The sequence below is a fragment of the Arachis duranensis genome, chromosome 8, assembly GCF_000817695.3.
Source record: "Arachis duranensis cultivar V14167 chromosome 8, aradu.V14167.gnm2.J7QH, whole genome shotgun sequence".
Classification (NCBI taxonomy): Eukaryota; Viridiplantae; Streptophyta; class Magnoliopsida; order Fabales; family Fabaceae; genus Arachis; species Arachis duranensis.
Genome location: NC_029779.3, coordinates 16,220,832 through 16,245,907, shown reverse-complemented (window position 1 = coordinate 16,245,907; position 25,076 = coordinate 16,220,832). Strand labels below are relative to the sequence as shown.

Below are 25,076 nucleotides of genomic sequence, written 5' to 3'. Positions count from 1 at the left end.
ATGTTTTCCTTCTCGTATGATATATGGATAAGACGGAAGAGATTTTCGCTTCTATTTTTTACCGCATCAAAAGATTTTATCCATTAATAAACAAGACACACAATTTAGCACACCACCACAGTAACAGTGAGTTCAAATCCAGGAAATTAAGCAACTCAACTAATACAATTTTGAAAGAATTGCATCAAACAAAGAACGATGTGCCTCAGCCTCCAAGTTGTTGCTGTTTGTTTTGGATGATGGGCCCACCAGGCCAGGTGATTTAAGTGTTATAGATCATGATTATAATAGTAAAGTAATAAAAGGTTGATGGTAAAAATTTAAATACAATCATATTTACGTAAAGTTAATAATTAAGAGTTGTTTAATTAAGAGTTGTTTGATGAAAATTTAATTAAATCAATTAAATTCACGTAAAGATTGGGTCACGTTAATTACACAGCTAAACGTAATAAAATTGAGTAATGGGAGTAGTGATGAGTCATGTGTGTTAAGTAAGTGTGAGTGACCACGTTCCTCTTATTTGCCATGCTTTGATTCCCGAACCCCATTTCCCAAAACAGTACACACAGACACACTACACAGATAAAACCATAATTCCCAAAAAGGGCTCACCGATATGGCAACCGACACGTGTCCGTTTCTTCCATGATCCGCAAAACCCTCACACTTCTTCTCCTCCTCCTTTTTCTTTTTCTTCGATGTCCCATCCTTCACTCTCTTCTGTACGACCCCGCCACACCTCTGAAAATTCCCCTTACTAGGTTTTACTGTTTCAGCCACCACCATCACCACCTCAACCAAAACCGCCGCCATGCCGTGTCTGCTACTAACGCCCATAGTTTCCTATACATACCAGTAACAAAATCCCTCATTATTTGACCTTTTTTCTCTGATCCGCCGCCCCAAATTCTGCCCTTTGTTGGTGCTTGGTGAGTTGGTTCGTTGTTCAAAGTGGCGAAGATGAGTTTGAGAACCGCAGAGGACGATTCTTCGCCGTCGGAGATTCATCTTCCGGCAGAGATAGACTGGCACATGCTCGACAAGTCCAAGTTCTTCTTCCTCGGCGCCGCCTTATTCTCCGGCGTGTCCGCCGCACTTTACCCCATGGTTGTCCTGAAAACTCGGCAGCAAGTTTCTTCTGCAAAATACTCGTGCCTGAACATGTCCTGCGCCATTATGCGCTACGAAGGTTTCAGAGGCTTCTACAAAGGTTTCGGAACTTCTCTGATGGGAACTATCCCAGCTCGCGCACTCTACATGGCGGCACTCGAAGTCACAAAGAGCAATGTCGGAACCGGCCTCATCGAATTGGGTTTCTCCGACACCACAGCCGCCGCCATGTCTAACGCCGCCGCAGGTGTTACCTCTGCCATGGCGGCGCAACTCGTGTGGACCCCAATCGATGTTGTGAGCCAGAGACTCATGGTTCAAGGATGCAGCAGCAGCAATGGCGGTAGCAACAACAGCATGCTGAGAAACCTCAACTCAGAGAATTACAGGAACGGCATTGATGCTTTCAGGAAGATTCTGTGTGCTGATGGAGCGAGAGGGTTCTACAGAGGATTCGGTATTTCGATATTAACATACGCGCCTTCGAATGCAGTTTGGTGGACTTCATATTCAATGGTGCATAGAGTTATATGGAGTGCATTTGGTTGTTACATGTGTGACAATAGCAGCAATAATTTTAGGCCTGATTCAAGGGCCATGCTTGGAGTGCAAGGTTTGAGTGCGGTTGTCGCAAGTGGGGTGTCGGCGATTGTCACAATGCCGCTTGACACCATCAAGACCAGGTTGCAGGTTTTGGATGCGGACGACAATGGAAGAAGGAGGCCGTTGACTTTTGGTCAAACCATAAGGAACTTGGTTAAGGAAGGTGGTCTTTTAGCTTGTTACAGAGGCTTGGCTCCAAGGTGGGCTTCAATGTCCATGTCTGCTACAACCATGATCACTACCTACGAGTTCTTGAAACGCTTGTCTACTAAGTCTCAAGATAAATTTACTTGATTTCATTTCCTTTGCTTTTTTTTTTCCTTTTTAGAAAAAGAAAATAAAATTGTAATAGTCTGTATGAGTTAGTTAGTCATCACCAAGATATGATGAGAGATTATTGTATATATTCAACTCTTGTGTTTTCCATTTCCTCTAATCCTACAAACTTTACCTACAAATTTGTTTAATTTCTCATCAAAATTTTATAAAAGGATTAATTTGTCTAAAAAAAATTTAAAATTAAAAACCGTTGAAAAGTACTTGTTTTTCATGTCATAGATATATTTTGTTATTCTACCTTTTGGTTTCTCTTTTGGTCAATTGTGATTTGTCCTTGGACTTGGCAAGTGTGTTGCTATGCTAATTACTTTAGTTTACTGAAATATTGGGACTCAAGGCTAAATTGGCTATGGCCCTTGCGTCCTTCAAAAGACGGTAAGAGTTGAGGAGACCATTGACAACTAGGGGTGGCAATATGTACCCTACCCGTGGGTATCTCACTCGGTCGGGTAGGGTTGCTAACCCGATCCGCAGCGGGTAGGGTAGGGTGCGGGTAGAGTTTTCGTGCGGGTTGGGTAGGGTGCGGGTTAAGCTTCAACTCTACCCGACTAACTCGCACCTTATATATATATATGTTATATACTTATATAAAAATATGTTTTAAGTGGATGTTGAACTAAAGATCTCTCACTAAATAAAAAAATCTTTAGTCACTAAAAGAAGATTATTAATTGATAATTTAATATTTTTTTTTTTTACATAAAAGTCAGTTCTATTTTAAATTATTATCAAGTTATATAATAATGTATTTTTTTTTAACCCGCGAGTAGGATCAGGTACCTGCGGATTGAGAACGGGTAGGGTTAGGGTTGAGATATTCTCAACCCGCGAGTAAGATAGGGTTGAGTTTATATGAAATTCTCAACCTGCAGGTAGGATTAGGGTTGGCTCCAAACCCTATCCTACCCTACTCATTGCTACCTCTATTGACAATAGAGACGTCAATGCAGGGTCGCGTTTAAAGGACAAAATTCGTTTATTAACCCACGACGGGCCCAAATCCACTTAAGAAACCAACACTTTTTTTTCAAATTTAATGTGTATTCGTCCCATGTTTTGCTAGCTTATTTCATTTGTAGCTTCCTCAAATTCATTATTTTTTTATTTCATGGTATCTTCAAATCTAACATGTCAAGACTAATCGTTGTGAATCTAAACTCTATTTAAGAATTTATTATTGACCAATATACAAAACAAAATTTAAATTTTTAATACTTACTGAAGAGACTAGTGAATTAACTATTAGACCAATCAAATTGGTTTTTCAAACTCATCATTGATCAATAGAATATAAAGGTGAAAAAAAGGTTTGATACTTACAAAAATACACTCAAGACAGAGACTCATACGATTTATTATTATAGGTCATAAAATTTTCTAATATAACCACTTTCTTATTTATATGAAGCCACTTAAATCAAAGAAATGTTTAAGATTTTGTTGACGGAAGGATTAGCATCCATAGAATGGTAAAAAAAAAAGGGGGTGATAATTGGTTAGAATGGGTGTATATAGTGGGAGAGAGGAATCCCACATTAATTGGCGGTGGCAAGGGAACGAGAATGGAGAGTATATGCCAATGAGGTGCATGCAAGTTCTGAATATATTGTCCTTTGTTGAGTGTTGAAACCAGGTGCCCAACATTGATGAGGAAAATACCATTTTTGAATTTAACCAAACATCATGGGTAGCTGTTTTGTTTCTGCCCCTGCACTGAACCGCACCAAATAAATAAATAATTAAATTGCATTTTCTATGGACCATCGATCTGCCAAAACGGTGGGCATCATCTTCTATCTGCAACTGCAACGTCTCTTGCAAAAGCTACAATTTTTCCGAGGCCAAATTCTTGCACCTTTATGAACCCACCACATATTGCGGCGTCAGACTTTGGATAAGGTAACTATTTACCACTCAGTAAAAAATGATGGTCAAAACAAATATTTTTCAAATGGCAGTTACAATTGGTACTAACAGCATGACACTTTTGGTAAATTAGTACAATAGTACTACTTTGTACTAATAATTTAAGATGGATTAGTTTAAACATTAATATTCTTGCAAAATAATCAACTTCTATTTCTGTGGGCTACATTACACTGCATCGCTTTGTATCAATTATTGAGAATGCTAATTAAGTAATTAATATGGCTATGCTAATTATACTAATAGCATCGCTCTTAAGAATTTTCAGTTGGAAAATAATTTTCTAACGAATTTTTCATCCCCATAACAAAATTGAATCTAGATCAAGATGGGTGGGATTATTAAGTAACCAGATGAACATTGACAAAGCTCAACTGATTATTTCTCTGTATTTTCAACATGAATGCTAGAATATGAATGCTTGATTAATCAAGCACTCAACAACAATCAAGTTAGAAAAAACGTAATTAAATATACTAATTTTGGATGGAATAAACGAAAACTTAATAACTTAGCAGTCATATGATTGGTACTTTGGTAGGATATTGGATACAGAACAATCACCGTATTAGACACCATTTAAGAATACCAATTTTGTTAGAATTTGGAGAAACCTGTAATTTGATTAATTCCCAACATTTTTGTTAAATGCTATCTAGACACTAAATTAAAAAGATTATTTTTACATGTAATATTATTATAAACTTAGAATTCTTATCTTGTGCAATTTAAAAAAATAAAATAAAATTGTATCCTTATAGATGACATTTAAGACAAACCAAAAAATGACTACAATATTTTTACATATATTGAATGTTCTTATATTAGTTTAATTGGGATGAGTTCAAGAAGAAACAGTCCAGCTCGTTCACTTCCACTCACATCTACAAGCTCAACTCAACAGTGACAGAATGTAAACAGTTTCCAACCAACTTAGTATTGGTTTGGATTGGCTTTTTTGAGTTAAAACAAAAAACAAAAGCAAAAGACATTTTTAATATTTCAAATATTTTTTAAAAAAGCCTATTCAAATGTAAAATCGTTTTTATCAATTAAAAAATATCTTTTTAAAAAATATGAAAAAAATAAGTACTTTTTTCGGAAGCCAATCCAAACTGACCCTTAATAAGATATTAGTTGTCAAAAGTGAATTGGTATTTGATACACCTAAGATCTTGGTCTTCTGCAAAGTCTTCTTAACCGAACAGATTCCTGAAAATTCAAAATGTAAATTGCATTCTACTTCTATCACACACAAAATGGTGACAAACATATGCAGGAAAAAAAAAAGTTCCCACCTCACTGTTGTCATGATCATACCGAACCAAAATCTGACACCTGCATCCTCTTATATCATGTATTCTCCTTTGGATCTCTAGAATGTGAGCATCATAGTAAATTGCTTGATCTTTCCTCTCCTGAATTCCAATTGAAACTTTCAAAGTTATAATGCAAGTTATGTTTTGTTGTAGGAACACTTTTTGGTAATCTAAAATTCAGATTAAATTACCTGGAAGCACAGCACATGGTCTCCAACATTCAGGTTGCAACATTCTGTGTTTTCCAAGGGAATAGATCGTTTCCTAACTGAATTTTTCATAGTGACCCATTCATCTTCATCACCCCCGAACCCAATAAATCTGACAAGCACTTCCTTTTAACAAAGGGCAGAGTTGTATCAGATGGCAAGATAACGTGTGTAAACTGATCAATCAAATATTAGATTTTGCAGAAGTATGCATTGAACATAATTACGACAATCATGTCTTACAGCTTCCCCATTACTGTTAAATCTGTGAGCTAGAAACGTCTCAACATCGTACCTGTAAAAATTATATTTGATATGGGCAAATTAAACTTGTGGACATTGCATAATAGAATGAAACACTAATTGTCTCAAATATACGTGCATGTTTGTCAATACACACAGAAGATTGCAAATTGTACAAACTTAATGATACCAGTAACAAAATGTATTGAACACCAATCATTATCCATATAAATATCATTCTTTTCTTTTCAATTTCAATTTTCAGCTTGAGAAGTTCAACTGAACATTTAAAAATAAACTACCCACAAGTGGATAGGCAAGAAATTAGTTACTGGACACTGCATGATTAATGAATTGGGCCAACCACAGTTGTTAACGTCAGATTAACTGCAATACCACATATGTTCTCACCACGCTCCATCTTTGGATGACTTTGCTTCGAATTCCAATTCTGATAAGTCTCTAACAATTTCTCCTGCAAAGCAATCCTTTCAGGCACAATCTAACAATGCAAATTCATGCTTTATATTATAATTCACAGGCTGACACCAAATTTTTGTAACCACAAGCTAAGTATAACAGGTAACGACAGAAAAAGAAAAAGAATCCATATTAGCCCATAATGGGCCATGTCAAGTTTTCATATTTCCTTCATTGCTGCCAATTACTTTGTCGCTTTCAGTCTCATTGTTTCCTTCTACTGAAGATCATCCTAGGATCATAAAGCAGCCTTAACATAAAAGTTTTATTAACACGTTTCATGTGAGACATTTTCTTTTGGTTTCTGGAATAGTCATAAACTTCAGGCCGGACATAATTATCAGACAAAGCCTTCCCTAAAGCAAAGAAATCCAGTGTTCAAATCACTAACATTTTAGGTAAAGCTTGCTTTAAGTCACAATCCATTTCCACTGCAACTAACCAAATTTCAGTTTTTATGAGACATTTTAAAGCAATAAAATAGTCAAAAAAAAAAAATCTTAACAGAAACTACATCGGCTACAAGCACAAGCTACAAGCTACACTAAGAACCTTAGGCATTCAAGAGAGCTCACCTTCCTTATTACATTCAGGGTCTTTGGGAATCATCAATTCATTATTAGGGTCATCTGGTAAGTCTTGGAGCCTATCCTCAAACCAACTTTGTATCTGAAATCTCCCCGAAAAAAAAAAGGATTAATAAAGAAAGAACCGATATCAGAAACAAAAATTCATCAGCTAAGAAAATGTGTGAACCTCAGTCCATCTAACTGCAGGTTTCCCGGCACGGCCAGCAGAGCGGCTGCACAAAACACACGACATTTTGAAACACAAATTCTTTAACTTAAGATAAAACTAAACAATAACTGAAACAAGTGAAACTCACTTGAAGGCTATAGCAAGCTTATGGCAAAACTCCTTATCCAACGATTTTTCTCTTGCCTCCCTTACCAATCTCTCCAATTTCTCAATCTGTTTGCAAATCACACATTCAAACCCAATACTCTAATCTACAGAATAGAAAACCTTGTTTCCACAATCAATGCTGTTTCTGATTCCTAATAATAACTCCACTTATCAGTAAATTCCCTTAAACTCCTATCTATTCCATCTCAAACGAGTTCAAAAGATAAAAACAAACTCAAAAATTGAATGCAAAGGATGATAATACCTCGGAATTTGTAAATCCAGAAAAGAGGGGTCGGTTGCGGGGACGCAAGCGGTCCATGAACCGAAAAACGAGTCCCTTTTGGATCAGCAAAATACTAAAAACCCTAACTAATCTCTCTCAAATTTCGTTTCCTTCTTCAATGCAGCTATAAACTAAAACCCTAAGTGTAGTTTAATTAGTCGGTGTCTTTATGGGCGGTTAAACCCAACAAATAGAAACAAAATCCTAACCCATCCAGAAACCCGACCTATACACCCGCCCCAAAAACCCCCTCTCCCAACCCATCTGAGCACCTTCGAGCCTCTCTTCCCGCTGCAACTCAACGCCCGAACTCTGAAGAACTACAATCTCCCCTCAGCCACAGCAGGTTACGAAGTCTGAACTCCCACATGGGCTTTTTTCTATGGGCCACAACTTCTTTTATTCGGCCCAATTTCCCTGCGTTCTCCTCATATTTTCTTCATAATTGTTTTGGTGAAGATACAAAAGTTTTGATTGAGTAGTGGTAATGATAAGGAACAAAATTTAGAATAAGATGGAAAAATTAAAGTAAGAGATTTTGTATTTTAATTTACTTTTTTGATGTAACAGTTAAAAAAATCACTTTTTTCTTGTTTACATCTAAATTTTTTACAAAAATTAAAAAAAAATTTCATTCATAAAAAACTAAAGAAAAAGTAGCTATTACATTTTAGAAGATTTTTATATTTTTTAAATTTAAATCTTTAACTCATAAATTTACTAAAATAAAAAAGGATGAAATCATAGTTATGTCTAAAATAAATAAAATAAAATAAAATAAACGTAAAATAAGTCTTAAAATAAATACTAAAAGTGATGTCTATTTAATTCAATTTACGAGAGTTTTCAATATAACTTGTAAATAATAAGATGTTTGGCTTTTCATAATCATTAACCATTGTCTTGCCCAATTCTTGATACATTTTCTAAACAAATGATTTAGTTATGTTTGCAAAATCTTCTTTTATTTTCTTAGTGGTTACTTTTGTAATTGGACTAATTAGCATATGACGGATACGAGTTCATGAGGTGGGACTTGATGAAGAGTTCCATGCAGATGACACTTTTAAAACTTCTTCACATACTCCATTGCATCCTTTATGACTGTTGGCCAGTAATATCCGACTCTGACGATTTTCTGAGTCAACGATTTTCTCCTATACGATGGCCACAACATCTTTCGTGAATCTCCTACAACACGTACATTGTTTGCTAGGGTGTCAAGCATTTTAGTAGGGGTTGCAAAATGCCCTTTTTATACAACTGACCATTAATCATTATATAATTAGTTATTTTTATCTGTAATTTTTTAGCTTCTCTAGGATTACGGGGTAAAATTTCATGCTCTAGATACATGCAAATTAAGTCTAACTAAGTATCTTGATTACTAGAGTGTGAAATCATGACACTAAAGATGCTAATAGAAGGTTCTAAGAGTACCTCCTATATCAAGCTTCGATTACCACTTCTGGGATTGGCACTTGCTAGTTTTGATATGATAATATATCAACCCATGCGTTTTGTTTCCTAGGCACATACTTAATGCAAGAGGAATTAAAATGCGAAATCTCATCTTGTACCTTCTTCAGGTATAACTGTAACAGAGAATCTCAAGCTTGATATTTGTCATTAACTTGAAAAATTACAATATGAAAATCAATGAATGTTGTGAGTTCTGTTACGCCCACTTCCCGAGTTAATGTAAATCTTGCAATTAAAACTTCATATTCAGCTTGATTGTTTGAAATGGAAAAGTCAAATTTAATGAAAGTTTCAATAACCATATCTTTTTCTTTGGTGATGATAAGACCGGCACCTCTATTTTTCATGTTTGAAGCCCCATCTTTATAGAGCTTCCATTTCGATAAATCAATAGCCGAATAAGTCATTTCAACTAACAAATCAACCATTATTTGAGTCTTTAATGGCAGAGCGTGGCTCATATTGAATATCAAATCGTGATAATTCAATTGAACAACTTACTATCTGACCTGCCAAATTTGGTTTTTGCAATATTTTTTTAATCGGTTAGTCGGTTCGAACAATTATTAAGTGACTTTGAAAATATTGTCTTGATTGACGCACCAACGTTAATAATACAAAAGCTGGTTTTTCTAGTTTTGTGTATCTTAATTCTGGTCCTTGAAGAACATTACTCTCACCTTCTAATACTAAAGCCGAAGCCATAGACTCATTAGTTCCTGACAAATACAAGTATAATGGCTTCCCTTATTCTAACTTTGCTAGGACAGGAGGAGATGATAATAAAATTTTAAAATGTTTAAAAGCATTTTCACATTCCTCTGTCTATGTAAAAGCCACTCCTTTCTTCACTAAATTGAAAAAAGACTTTGCCTTTTCAGCAGAAGTACCCAGAAGCCTGGATAAAGCTGCCAAACGACCTGTAAGTCTCTAAACTTTTTTAAGGTTCTGAGGACTTGCCATGTCTAGAATAGCTTGACACTTCTCAGGGTTGGCTTCAATATCTCTTTGGATAACCATAAGAGCCAGAAATTTTTCTTCTCAGACACCAAATGCACACTTAGCAAGATTCAATCTCATCCCATGTAGTTTGAGACTCGTCAAAATATCGTAAAGGTCAATGATTAAATTGGCATCTGTCTTGGTCTTTATCAACATGTTATCAATCTAGACCTCCATGTTCTTTCCGACTTGATGCTTGATTACCTTGGCTATCAACCTTTGATAAGTAATTCCTACTTTTTTTAAACCAAAAGGCATTATAGTATAACAATAAATTCTTTCTGGCATAATAAAAACAATTTTATTCTCATCTGGTTGATGCATTGATATTTGATTGTAATCACTATATGCATCATAAAACTTAAAATCCGATAACCCGATGCAAAATCGATCAAATTATCTATGTTTGGTCAAGGAAAATTATCCTTTAGGCATACTTTATTTAAATTAGTCTAATCTACACACATTCGTCATTTTTTATTAGTCTTCTTTACAATCACAGTATTAGATAACCATGTCGAATAAGTAAGTTTCCTGATAACCCAGTATCCAGTAACCCCCAAACTTGCTTTTTGACATCGTCAACACGGTCTTGTGACATCCGACGTCTCTGTGAGACCAGCTTGAACGTGGGATCAATCGCAAGTTGATGGGACATGAATGCGGGATCAATACATGGCATATCGGATGGTTCTCAAACAAATAAATCTGTATTACCTCTTAAAAAATGCTAAAGTTCTGACTTCAAGGGATAAGGTAGGTCCTTGTTTATCATGGTGTACTTCTCCACATTTCCTCCAATCTGGAATTTTTCCATATTTCCATTAGGTCCTGGCCTATGCTTTTCCTGAATTCGGGAGTCCAGGTCCACCAAAAATACTCCTGTAGAGTTTTTTGCCTTATCCTTAAAAATCAAGCTTGCCTTACTACATCTTAGTGGCTATCCAATCTCTACGGATTGTAGCTACACGACCTTCAGATGTTAGGTACTTTATAACAAAATTTTTTATTGAAATGAACGCACAAAGATCATTCAGCGTCTTTCTTCCAAGGATCACATTGTAAGCTGTAAAATTCTTTAAAACAACAAACTCGACTTACACTACCCGAACGCCAGCTCCTTCCCCCAGAGTAAAGAGGATGTCTACTACACTATTAGGCTTGATAAATTGATCTTCCAAACCCACCACACTGGGAAGATGCGGCTTCAGGTGCTGATCCGTCAAACCTAACGCATCAAAGGCACTTCTAAAAAGCAAATTTGAATATGCCCCCTTATCAATCAAGATCCTTTGACTATTCTATTTCCTAACTTGGTAGGAATCACTAAAGGCTCATCATCGTCAGTTGTGGCATACTGGAAGTCTTTTATAGTAAATTAAATATCTGAAAAACTTTGCACCCTCAGCACTTCGGAGCTCGCCATCTTGATGTCCTTTTTACCGCATTTTTTTATTTCGCCAATCTATTCTTTCCTACCACCACATTTATTGTTACTTGAGTAATGGTGTCTTGGTTCTCACCGGGTTTAGAATTTCTAGGGTTTCTGGCTTCCTGATCTTCATCATCATTATGTCGTCGATACGGCCTAACGTGTTGAACAATCTCGAGAAGCTTTCTATCCTGAATAGCATGTTCCAAAGTATCCTTCAAATCTATACAGTCCTCCGACCTGTGACTGTAGGACTTGTGATAATCTTATTATTGTGATTTGTTCAAGGAAGCCCTTGGTCATATTTGTCTTGCCTTGGGAAGTATTCCCCTATGTGATACTTATTGATAAACTTCTGCCAAAGATGCAATTAGAGGGGTATACGAGGGGAACTTTCCTAAACGAAGAACTGATGATTTTGGAGTAGTTTGACTCGAGCTCCTAGCCTTATTAGGCGAGGGGGCTGGATTCTTTCATTTCGTCGAAACTACTCTAGAAACATTGCATCCCTCATGTATTTCAGAGCAATCTGATGAATTTTTTCCGTGAATTTGACATCTTTAAAAGTAAGATACCTTCTAAAATATCCCTCAAATAATCCAGCAACAAGACAAAGACACACGACCTTAGGAGTTCGTGTGTTAACCTCCAAGAGTGCTTTAATAAAGCGATCCAAATAACCTTGGATGCTTTCACTGGTTCTTTAGTCCATACCTAGTAATGAGATGGGGTGCTTGGCTAGAGTTTGCCTTGTGGGAAAATGAGTAAGGAACTTTATCTTGATATCATGAAACGAAGAGATTGAACCAGAAGGTAAAGTATTAAACCAAACCATCTTTGGTCAAGACAGGGTAACTGGGAATGCCTTGCACCTTATCACATCTCCTACACCTTATAAGTTCATTCGTGCCTCAAAGGTATCAATGTGTTCTTGAGGTCTGATTTGCCTTTGTAATTGAGGTCTATTGGCTTATGAAAATATTTAGGCAGTCTGACCTGAAGGACATGCAAGGAGAATGGATTTTTACCCATAATAACGTGTTTTCGAGAATCCCTGCGCCTTCTAGGGCTCGAACTCCTTTGTGGAGTTCGTTTTCTTTTAGACTGGGCACATTGAGAATTAGTCCTTCCTTGTCTCTCATGATCCTAATGTACTTCCTCACACCAGGGGGACTCTCTTCTATCCCTTTGTGGCGAATAAGAACGTCGGCAACCGTCCTCATGTTGACAATCTCGAGATTTCTCTAGGGTTCTCCTTTCTCGGCTGTTACGCCACCCTCTTATCGTTCGCCAACACCGGGATCGCTGAGATTGCAAGCATTCTTGAAGTTCTCGCTTTAACTCATGCATCTTATGACGCATCTCTTGCATCACATAAACGTAATCTGCCAGACCCAAGCCAACAAAATGCACAAAATGCTTAACTTTGGCATTGTGGCCCTGATGCTGCCAAAAACTTGGAAGAATTTGATGTTCATCCATGGTATTAGGATCAATTTCGTGTCCATCCTCATGAAACATTTTTTTATGAGGCGTGGTTTGGTTGATGGTTGATTGTATTTTGTGTTCAACCATGGTGCTAAGCATCTCAGGATCCTCACAGATGACACTATATATTCGTACCTTTAGTTAGTTACGAGCTTATGAGTTTTCGGGACTCTGACGTAAGCTATTTGGACACCAGGCCGAAAGGCAACCTATGAGGCACTCCAAAATTTAAACCAGTAGTATACTAAGGATGATTGCAGTGATAGAATGTGTCTTACCTCGAGGTTTTCTTTTTTCTCTATATATTGTCACTATGAGACCGTTAGACCTTTTCCAATGTTGGGTATACGTTTCGATATTTCGATTTTTCATATTCCTGAATTATGATTTTATTTATTTTTAATATGTGTTATTCTTATGTCGAGCTAGTAACATCTGAGAATTTTTTATCCAGATTTTCAGTATATTATTTTTGTCCATAATATTTTTAATAATATTTAATGATAGTTTTAACATTTATTGCAATTAAAAATATTTAATATAAATAGAGGGAGTACACAGTAGTTAAATCAAATCTCTAATGATTTTAATTCCACTAATTACACAATTAATAAGTGACTTAAAATCCTAGTACAAGAGAGTACATGAGAGTACGTGAAATGGAGAGTGGGGAGAGCAGGGGAGAGTCTTCGAGGGTGGCACATAGCGAGAAAGCCGGCCATGTCGGCGGAAGCAATAAGGGGAGAGCAGAGGGGGGCATGCATCAGGTAAAAAGGAGGGGATTAAAGGAGATGGTAACAAGACTCAACGTCAGCGGATATCGTTTAGAGATAAAGTTGTTGGTGCCTCAGTAAGGAGAGCTTTGAAGGTTACTGATTCTCTTGATGGGGATAAGATGGCTACAGTAGTTGGTAAGCAAGGCGATTCGGAGATACCAACTCACTGAGGAAGCAAAAGAGATATTGGCAGAGCCCTACAAAGATGCCATCGTGATCAAAGTTCTTGGAAAAAATTTTAGCTCTACAGGGATCACGCACAGGCTTAAAGGCGCATTTGGAGAACTAAAGGAGGATATGAGGTACTAGATGTCAGTTTTGGCTATTTCTTAGTCAAATTTGATCTCTTGGAGGATATAGAGAAAGTTCTCCTTAGAGGACCGTGGATGATTACTGGAAGCTATGTTGCGGTTAAACCTTGGAGTTCTTCATTCAGACCTTGTGAAAATACTTTTGGGTCTACCATGGTTTGGATAAGAATCACAGGTTTAAACATTAACTATTATCAAGAGAGAGCCATGGAAATGATTGCGTCAGCTGTTGGCAAACCGATCCGCATTGACTTAGCCACCAAGTCTGCAGAGAGGGGAAAGTATGCAAGAGCATGTGTGCAAATTAACTTGGGACTTCCATTTATAAAAAAATTCAAGTTGATGGTCATATGTATGACAAAGAATATGAGCACTTGAATTTAATTTGTGAAAAATGTAGCTGCTTTGGGCATGTAACAAGAGAATGTGCGAAAGAGAACAACAATGGCATTGGGAAGGAAAGCACGGTGAAGGAGAAAAATTTGCCGTCACTTTTTCCTGTAGATAACAATGAGAAAACGGTGGAAGGTAGTCAAATCCGAGTAAAAAATCAAAATTTTACTTTTGAATTTGGAATTAATGCCAAATCAATTCCAATTATGGAGAAGCATGGTGCAGCAGATCTTGTGCATGATAATTTGCAAGACTCACGTATAGAAATGGATACTCATGCAAAAGAGGGTGAATGGGTTATAGTTAGTAGAAAAGGCAAAGAAAAATTGGGTAAAGGCCACAATGTGGTGCCAAAAAAAGCCAATGTAGCAATATGCTCCAATTTGGTGAGTAAGAAATTTTCTTTTGGGTCTAATAACATGCATGCTCGATCTTCATCAAATGCAAAGGTGAAGTCCTTATCAAATGCAAAGGTGGGGTCTAAGGAAAAGAAAGATCCTCCATCTACGCTTAGCTCTTTGGGAACAACTCAGGTGACTTTTAAGGATCAGAGTACTCCCTTTTTTAAAGCAGGGCACAAAAGATAGCGTCCTATTTCGCTTCAAAACTCACCTACTGAAGCATTGTTAATGGATTCTTGAGTACAAAAAGAGCTTGATAAAGTTAGTGCAACAACAAACTTGGAGACCCAACCTCAATAGAAGAATGATGGTTCTGCGGTGCAAGTCCACAATGAGACACTTGGAGACAGGGGTCCATCAATGTGAGGTAGAATGATTAAACATTCCAATTATTTAATTTATTTTTTATGGATTGTGACCATTTAAATATTATTAGTTGGAATGTTAGGGAGGCGTCAAATAAGATGTCTCGGGTGTACTGTAAGGAGTTGGTACGAAAATTTCAACCAACTTTTTTTATTTTGGTGGAAACTCATATTGGGTTTGAAAATATGAAAGAATTTTGGGCTATGAATCAATGTGTAACTTTGGAAATTGATGGTGGTAGGCGAAGATGGATCTGCAGTGCGGTTTATGGCAGCCCTCAAGCCACTAATAGAGTAGAATTATGGAGTCATCTGCTTGATATTGGTTTGTGCATTCAGGACCCGTGGGTGGTGGTTGGGGATTTTAATGATATTTTGAGTGTTCATGAGGTGAAGGGGGGTAATTTCTATTCAAATCGCAGTAGTATCTTTGCAAGTACTCTAGATTCTTGTGGTCTTTTTGATCTAACAACCTCTAGAAGACGGTTTACTTGGTTCCGTAAAATTCAAGGAAACAAAGAAATTACAAATAGATTGGATAGAGCTTGTTGTACTATAGAATGACGCCTTCTTTTTCCAGAAGCTTTTGTTGAAGTTCTCAGCCGTTCCTACTCTGATCATTGTCTCCTACTTATCCGATGTCAAGGAGTTCCTATCAAGAAAGAAAACTAGCCTTTTTAGATTCCAAGCAGCATGGGCAACACATCCTGATTACAAGGCCATTTTTCAGAAATCTTGAGATAGTACAGACTTTGGCATCCATAGGAAGTTGCTGGGGGTCCAAGAAGCTTCGTTGGAATTCAACTCTACGGTTTTCGGCAATATTTTTATTAAAAAGAGGGAATTGGAAGGTTATTTGAATCGTATTCAACAGAAAATGGAAGCTGATGATGATCCGAATCTGAAGCACAAAGAGAAAGAATTGAGAGCTGAGTATAATATAGTTTTGGCCCAGGAAGAATTGCTTTGGTACCAGAAGTCAAGAGATCAATGGGTTCAGTATAGTGATAGAAATACTAGCTTTTTCCATATGTAAACCATCCTTAGAAGAAAATCTAACAAGGTTCATGGGTTGCTAGTCAGTGATGGATCTTGGTCTGATGATCCAGAAGTTTTGCAAAGGGAGGTTGTTCATTTCTTCAAAAATATTTTTTGTTCTACTGAGCCTGTTGAGGTTAATTGCATGGGAGAAATTTCTATGCCATCTCTTAGCCAGGATGCTTGTGATAATTTGTCTAAACCAGTAACAATATTAGAGGTTAAAGAAGCTCTGGATAATATGAGCTCGTTCAAAGCTCCTGGGCCGGATGGTTTTCAAGTTTTTTTCTTCAAGGAATATTGGGATGTGGTGGGTCATGAGGTATGGCTTACTGTTCAAAAAGCATTCTTAGGGGAGACGTTAAGCCATTTTTTGTTGGAAACTTTGATTGTTCTTATCCCTAAGTGCGACCCTCCAACTAGATTGAAGGATTTTTGGCCAATAAGCCTTTGTAATGTAATTTATAAGCTAGTGACTAAAGTGCTAGTTAATAGATTACGATCATTTTTGCATGAGATTGTTAGCCCAACTCAGGGAGGGTTTATTCATGGTAGAGGAGCACCTAATAATATTATTGTCGCCCAAGAAGTTCTTCACTTTCTTAAGCGGATAAAGTCTAGAAAATGAGCTATGGCTTTTAAGGTTGATTTAGAAAAGGCTTATGATAGAGTTGATTGGAATTTTCTTGAGTACACTCTTGAATCTTTTGGCTTTCTTTCTCTAATTATTCGACTTGTAATGAATTGTGTTCAGCCTTCAAATCTTTCCATCCTTTGGAATGGGAATAGATTGAACAGCTTCCAACCTCGCAGAGGGCTCAAGCAAGGAGATCCAATTTCTTCGTATTTATTTATTTTGTACATGGAGAGATTGGCGTGCTTCATTTCCAAACAAGTTGACGAGGGTATTTGGGATGGTGTGGCTATTTCTAGAGGGGGACCTAGAGTTTCTAACTTGATGTTTACAGATGACTTCCTCCTTTTTTGTAAAGCGAAGAAAAGTCAAGTTCAGAATGTTGTGCACACCTTGGAGTTGTTCTGTAAAGCTTCAGGTATGAAGGTTAACATTGAAAAATCTAAAGCTATTTGTTCTAGAAATATCTCTAATAGAAGGAAGGAAATATTGTCTGGTGTTTCTCATATTTCTTTTACTAGTGACCTAGGCAAATACTTGGGGGTGAACCTTAATCATCCTCGAGCTGCTAGATCTATTTTTTGGACTCTTTAGAGAAGATCAAGAATAGGCTGGCTAGTTGGAAAGGTCGGCTCCTTAACAGAGCAGGCAGGCTTTACTTAATTAAATCTGTTGCTTCTTTTCTTCCTATTTATCAGATGCAAGTGACTCTTTTTCCTACTTCGGTTTGTCAAAAGATTGATTCTGTGCTTAGACAATTCTTGTGGAAGGGAAAGGTGGGGGAGCGTTGCTTAAATTTGGTCAAGTGGAGCAAAGTTGTCACTCCAAGAAAATATGGAGGCTTGGGAATTAGAGTTACCCAATGTGTAAATTTTGCTTTACTCGGAAAGCTTGTTTGGCAATTATTGCATAATAAAGATAAGTTTTGGGTAAGAATTATGTTGACAAAATATTTATCTGGGAGTTCTTGCTTTTCACCCAATTTTTCTAATAATGTTTCAAGTACTTGGCGAGCGATTTATAAGACAATAGAAAAGCTTCGTGATATTTTTGATTGGTGTACAGGCAGGATGTCTCAATCCTTTTGGTATCATGCTTGGCGACCATGTGGAACGCTAGCTCCTTTGGTTCCTTTTCTGCACATTTCTGATTCTCACTTGAAGTTAGAATATGTCTGGCACCATGGGCATTGGCGGTGGGATATTCTTTGCACAATGATTCCGAAAGAAGTTAAACTTGATTTGATGCTCTTTGATCCTATCAAGCAGGTAGGAGATAAAACAGGTTGGTTTTGGACAAACTCAAATACTATCACCTACTCGACTAAAAGCGAGTATGAATGGCTATTGAAGAAGAAATTTGGCTGGAATGATAATGAAAATTGGCTTTGGCTTTAGCGCTTGAGAATACCGGAGAAGATAAAGTGTCTGCTCTGGCTTTACCTCAACAACGGAGTTCCTACAGCTAGTTACCGGTTTCAAAGAGGTCTTTCTACTTCTGATTTTGGTCAGAGATGTTATCTTGCTCTAGAGGATATTAACCACTACTTTAGGACTTGCCAAAAAGCTCGTCAGATTTGGATTAGCTTAAATTTGGGAATGACCGCTGAGGACTCTAGTTTGGATTTTGTTTCTTGGATTCGTTCTAACCTCAACAAAGTTGAGTTTCTCTTTGCAGCAGCCTTTTGGTGGATTTGGAGGGATAGAAACAATGACATCTTCCACCAAGATGATCCATGGAGTAAGGAGAAAATTGTTCACTTAGTTAAACATGCTGCTCGAGATTTCTCTAATGTTGTTATCAACCAAAAACATATTATTCCTTCTTCTTTGAAATATAACTGGGAACCACCTCCAATGAATGTCTGTAAAGTGAACTGCGATACAAGCGTTTTTGAAAATGAGCAATTAGCTGGCTTTGGATGTATTATTAGAGACAGCATGAGAATTTGGATAAAAGGTTGTTCTGCCAGTATACCTCTTTCTAGTGTTCTCTGTTGTGAGCTTCATGCTATTTGGAGAGGGCTTGTTATGGCTTGGAATTGCGAGTGCAAAGAGGTCATATGTGAAACTGATAATCTTGATGCGTTTCTTCTTGTTTCGCGAGGCACAACCAGCATGATTAGGAATGACTCTGATCTGCTTGACAAAATCAAAGAGATGTTCCAGCGCAATTGGACAGCTATTTTAGTGCTCATCCAGCGAACAGCAAACAGAACGACTGATTTAATGACTAAAACTGTTGTTTTAAATAAGCAGGTATATTTAGAATAGTTACTACTTCATAATAATTTAGACATTATTATTAGAGAGGAGTACTATCCTTTTTTTTTAGGTCTTTTTCTTTGTATGTTCAGTCATAAAAAAAAATTATAATGATTTTTGCTTAATTACGTGTATCCAACAACGTAACTTGCTGTTATAAATTGTTTCATTGAATTTTTGCACGCGGACAATAATGACAAAAGGAATTTTTAAGAATAAATTCATTGTTGGTTTTAATTTTATTATACTTAAATTTCAAAACAAAGGCTATTACATTAAAACGTATAATTGAACAAAAATTGTATCGTTTTTTCTTTTTTGGTGTCTAAACATCCTATCCTTTAATTATACTTGTTTACATTCTTAATTGGAAAAGCACTTTTAATGCACACAATTTACTGTCATCTACCAAAAGAATAAATTAAAGCACTCACAGGTATATATAGGCCGTATATATAATTTTTAAAAATATTATTTATACACTAAAATTAGCTACTAAAATCAGCTACTAATAAATTTGTATATAAATACATATATGATTTAATTTATTTTCAATGTATATTTATATTTTAATATATATTTTATACTGATAATTGATTTTGGTAATTAATTTTAATGTACAAATAACATAACTCTATAATTATATATTCTTTAAAAAAAAGAAAGAGAATTTCAATCATATACACTAGGGTCCACGCGTACACTTGTTTCGATTATTATTCATACTACTTTATTTTGGTCATACATTATAATATTGTATGAAAGCAAAATAAGTGTGGCCTCAAGTAACATAATCTTATTTTAAAAAGGAATTTGAAACCAAAATGTGGTTCAAAGTCAGATAGTTCTGGAATGTGGACATTACAAAGTTTACTTTGAATAAGAAATACTAATCGGCTTGAACACATACATACTTGTGTGTAACAATTACTACCACTTCATCAATGTTAAGTGTCGTCGATCATTCATAGTCACTCATGACAACACTAATATAAATTTTAAAATTTAATTTATTTATTAAATTTTAATAATTATAGAGATGGATAGAGACAAAGCGAAAATTTACAAAGATGAATTATGGTTTAACTTTTTACTATCTGCGAGTAAGAATAAGGATATATTCTATGCAGGTTATTGTAGAGGAACAGAATCGAGTAGGGCAAAATCCGTCCCTACCCATCTAATTGCCATCTGTATCTATAGTCATTTTTTTAGTGTTTTGCTAGGATTTAGTATAGTATTTTTTTTTCAAAATTCAACATTCTAAGTGTCTAGATTGGATCCACGATATCCATGCTTGTGATAGGAGTGAATAGAAAAAGAAAAAGAAGAATATGATAAATTTTTATGACTCTGATGTGAAGGAAGGATTGGACATCTGTTCACGTAGCTTAGTAAGAAAGCTTTTGGAGGACAGAAGTTTTAGTACAAAAACGTTGGAAGAAGCCATATATGCCATTTGGAGACAACCGTATGGATTCAAAATTAAAGATTTGGGAGGTAATTCGTTTCAATTTAAAAAAATTGATAAGAATTGAGAAATGGGCTCTATGGACCTTTAAAAACTACATTTTGAACCTAAAAAAGTGACATGCAAAATTCGTAATTTCTGATGTTTTTTCTCATGTGCCAATTTGAATTCAATTGTAGAGTCTATCGAAGTATTATAAGACAAAAGAGTTGGGTAAAAAGGTGGAAGATACAATGAGAGAGATTTTGGAGGTAGATTTTTATAATGTTCGTGAAAAAAAAGAGAAAATTATAAAGATAAATATCAACCTAGACATCAATAAACCTCTAACGAGAATTTTTAAGATTGTTGAGAGTAATAAAAGGTGATAAAATTGCAAGTCCGATATGAAAAGATAGGAAACTTCTGTAACTACTACAGATATATAGGGCATGAAATTAAAGGTTGTAATATGTTTCTTGATGATTTGGTCAAAGGTGAAACAGTGGAGGAACGGTGGAAACTGTGGTTAAAGGCTAATAATTTGAGAGAAAAATAAAAGAATTGAAAGAAAATCAAAATTCAAAAAACACAAATAGAGAAGGGAGATGAAAGGAGAAAAACAATAAGCACCAGTCATCAATTTGATTAAAGGTTTTGCTGGATAGGGCTGAACAAGAAGAGGCTCAAAGTAAGAACAAAAGGATTGAAGTGCTACTAAAACAGGGTGCTATAGTGGTACAACAAAAATTTAAAATTCAATGGAAAAAAGAAGAATCAATGTTGATATTAGAAATGCTCTCCTTTCCCTCCAAATGGAAAGAACATTTTCCATTGGTGCTAGTAGAGGGAATAGAAGTTTTGGGAAAGAAAAGCTGAAACTGAAATAACTGGCAAGAAAAGGGAGTTCTAACAAGTCGACTATAGGAAGTAACCATATATCAGAAGGAGAGAGGGAGAAGTTGGAAGTCAAGAAGCAATGCGAAAGAAGTCGCCATGGAAATTGAGGGAGAGGGTGCCACCCAACAATTGGTACTTAAGGCGATATGAAGATGGTGGTGTGAAATTTTCAAGATTTGAAGATGACAATGAAAAAAAAAAGAAGAAAAGGAGATAGAAGAGTTTTAAATTATACATAATTTATCATAAAAACAGAACTAAAACTTTTTAATTGTGACACAGAAAAATTTTTAATTTTGATACCAAAATTTTGTAGCCATGCATAGGTTCTTGTTAAGAAGAAGACAACGAGGAGGAGAAGGAGGAGGAGGAGAAAGAGGAGGAAAAATTTTGAATTGTGCAAATTTATCAGAAAAATAGCACCAAATTTTTTTAATTGAGATACCATAAGTTTCTTAGTTTTGACACTGAAATTTTTTAACCATGTCATTTTTAAATAAATGATGTACTTTCTTATCATTGAATTGGTTGAGTGACATTAAACTCATATATAAAAGGTCTAGCCATTCCTGAGTCATTTGTAATAAATTGATATTTTTTTTTTGTTATAATACACATTTAAAGATATTTTGTTGGTTGAATTTGTTTAGGTTTTGGACTTGTAATTCTTTAAAGATTTATTATGTCAATTATAAAAAATTTATGTATTATTTTTAATTAAATGATGTGTTTTTGTTATCACTGAATTGAGTCTAATATTAAACTAATATATAAGATATTTAGTCATTCATGTGTTATTTGTAATAATTTGATGTGTCTTTTGAATGTAAGACACATTTAAATATATTTTGTTAGTTGAGTGAATCAGTTTTAGACTTGTGACCCTTTGAAGATTTCTTATATTATTTACCAAAATTTTTGGTGAAACCATTCATAATTTTTTTGTGTTATTTATAACTAAATTATATATTTTTATTATTGTTAAACTACTTGTGTGATATTTAATTAAAAAGAAGAAGATGATGACGGTGATGATGATGAAGGAGGATGAGAAAAAAGAAAGAAGAGAAAAACCAAATGAAAAAAGAAGGAGGAGGAAGAAGAGGTAGTGGTAGTGGTGACTATGATGGCGATAACAAAGGAGAAAAAAAAAAGAAACAACAAATATGCACATATGGAGAGGAAGAAAAATGCGTAAACAATGATTCAATCGTACTTAATTAAAAAATTACTCGGTTGTTTAACTTTTTTTTTGTTTTTAATATATATAAAAAGTGTTGTTAAAATTAAAGTAACACTTTTTTATTGTTAAATAACGGTTTTAAAAGTGTTATTTAAAAAAAGTATTATTAGAATATGAAAAAAATGTAAGTTTAATTTTAACAATATAGGGTTAATAGTCAAATTAGTCCTTAGAAGATGACTCATTCTTTAAATTTGTCCTTAAAAGATTTTTATCAATCAAATCCTTTAAAGATTATAAATTAATCATTTTCATCCTTCAGTTACTCAAATAATAATTTTCTTAAATGATTAATGATATGAAATATTAACTCATATCATACATAACACCTAGTCTATCTAATTAGATGCTCAACAAATATATTTATGAAAATTTATCAATTTAGTGTTGTTAGGTTATATTAGGATTAGAGTTTATATAATTAGAAAAATAGACTAAATTGATAGATTTCCATAAATATATTTATTCAGCGTTCAATTAGATATGCTAGGTGTCATGTATGCTATCAGTTAATGTTTTATATCATCAATCGTTGACGAAAACTATTAATTGAATGGCAGAAGGACAAAAATGATTAATTTGTAATCTTTAAAAGACTAATTTGATTGATAAAAATTTTGAGAAAAGTAATTTAACCATTAAGACATTAACCCAATATTTATATAATCACCATAGCCACCGTAGCATAGTAATACTAGAATTCACCTTATATATAATATTCTTTATGTTTCTATATCTTAATAGTAAACAAATTTGTAGCGTTTTTTCCCTTCAAAAAGTTAATGACGTTCACTTCTAACAGGAGAGAACACCAAAAAATGAGTAATTACTCAAATTAGTCTCTAAAAATTTTAAAATCGGATACTTTAGTCTTTCATGTTTCAAAACACACAAAATAGTCTCTAACATTTATTTTCATTAGACAATACAGTCTTCCTCTATTAGTTACTATTGGTGATTGTTAACGTAGAACGTTAACTCGTATACATAGCCTTTAGTGTCTATGTATATGATTTAGACAAATCAGTTCCAAAAATAAAGTACAAACAATCCCCCAAATTAAGAAAAAAAAATCTCAAAACAATCACTAAAAAATTAAAAAAAATCCAAAATAGTCCATTCGAATTATTTATATATAATTATTTTTAAATTAATAAAATTTAATTTCTAATTTTATTTATTTTAAATTTATTTATTTATATATACAAAAAAATATGCAATTTTAAATTCTAAATTATAATGCAAATTAAGTCATCTATGAAGTTAAATTTGTAAGTTTTGGTCAATTATAAAGTCAATATGAATGATTTATAAAATCTCAATGTAATGTGAAAATTCCTAATACTTTATAACACTTGAAGAAAAAATGTCTTGACAAATTCAAGTATTTTTCTTTTAAGTGTTGGATTCACATGTTGTGAAGTTACATAAAATAGGCTTGTAGTTAAAACTATTTGTGGTATTACAATTAACAATTGTATCAAGAAAAAATAATTTTTTCATATATAAATAATTTTCTAACTTTATTTGATACTAATATCTTAGAAGTTTAGGTATATAAATAATAATATTTATGATACATCGACCTCTTATATTTAGTTGTTGTCATTATTATTGTTTTTACCGTAACTTGATGTTGGTATTATATATTAATGATTAAATAATATTATTTTTTATAATATTTTAGTGTTAATGAATAAAATTATTTTTTTTATTTGTATTTTTTATTTATTATATATATATTTAATAATATTTTATGATATTTGTTCATACCCTGACCCAGGTTCAAATAAGATAAAAAGGCCTAATCCATAGATTGGCCTCTCTGCGTAACCGACCTCTGTTGAAGAGGTCGGATTCAACACAGATTCTACTTCAAGGAAGTCGGGATTAAAGGTTAGCTGGCAGATAATCCTTATTCAAATAAGTAACTGCTCCTAAAATCTCTCAACCCACTTCCAGGAATCATATCTCAACTTTTCTAAGATAAATGGACGGTTATCCTCCTTAAAAGGTGGAACTACTCCAACGGTAGTTATTGGTTCACCACTATAAATATACTGACACCTTTCAGGTATTTCTAAGTCCTAATACTCTCTAAACCTGCTTAATTCCTTGCTGACTTAGGCATCGAAGTGTCTTTACAGGTACCACCCCCATTCCTTCATATACATAAGTCGGACGGAGACTCCTGACGCGAACCTGGTTGAAGACTTCCTCCTTCATATGATTGGGCCAACCTAACGAGTTCAACACATTAATCTCCGGTTACCCAACATAATAATACTGATTAATAAAAATATTACAAGATGTTGACTTTTGAAAAAAGATTAAAAATATTTAAAGAGACTATTTTAGAATTTTTAAATTTTTTTAAGGGCTGTTTTGAAATTTTTGAAATTTTCGAAAATTATTTTATATTTTATCTTAAAAAATAATTTATCTAATTTATATACATAAACATTTAATAATT

The 25,076-nt window shown here is 34.6% G+C and overlaps 2 protein-coding genes across 2 annotated transcripts; one reads left to right on the top strand and one right to left on the bottom strand.

Annotated features, from left to right (window-relative positions):
- The first annotated feature begins 921 nt into the window (after nt 1-921).
- On the top strand, nt 922-2,140 carry LOC107461092 (uncharacterized). Its single transcript, XM_016079549.3, has one exon. The coding sequence runs from the start codon at nt 964-966 to the stop codon at nt 2,008-2,010; it is 1,047 nt and encodes a 348-aa protein (XP_015935035.1). The 5' UTR covers nt 922-963; the 3' UTR covers nt 2,011-2,140.
- Nucleotides 2,141-4,748: 2,608 nt separating this feature from the next.
- LOC107461083 (protein SAWADEE HOMEODOMAIN HOMOLOG 1) lies at nt 4,749-7,705 on the bottom strand. The gene is made up of 9 exons (XM_016079541.3): nt 7,404-7,705; nt 7,119-7,204; nt 6,989-7,034; nt 6,808-6,901; nt 6,164-6,227; nt 5,753-5,804; nt 5,492-5,635; nt 5,280-5,399; nt 4,749-5,193 (listed from the first exon to the last, which is right to left on the bottom strand). Exons 1-9 carry the CDS (start codon nt 7,458-7,460, stop codon nt 5,149-5,151), a joined length of 708 nt encoding a protein of 235 aa, XP_015935027.1. The 5' UTR covers nt 7,461-7,705; the 3' UTR covers nt 4,749-5,148.
- Nucleotides 7,706-25,076: the final 17,371 nt, after the last annotated feature.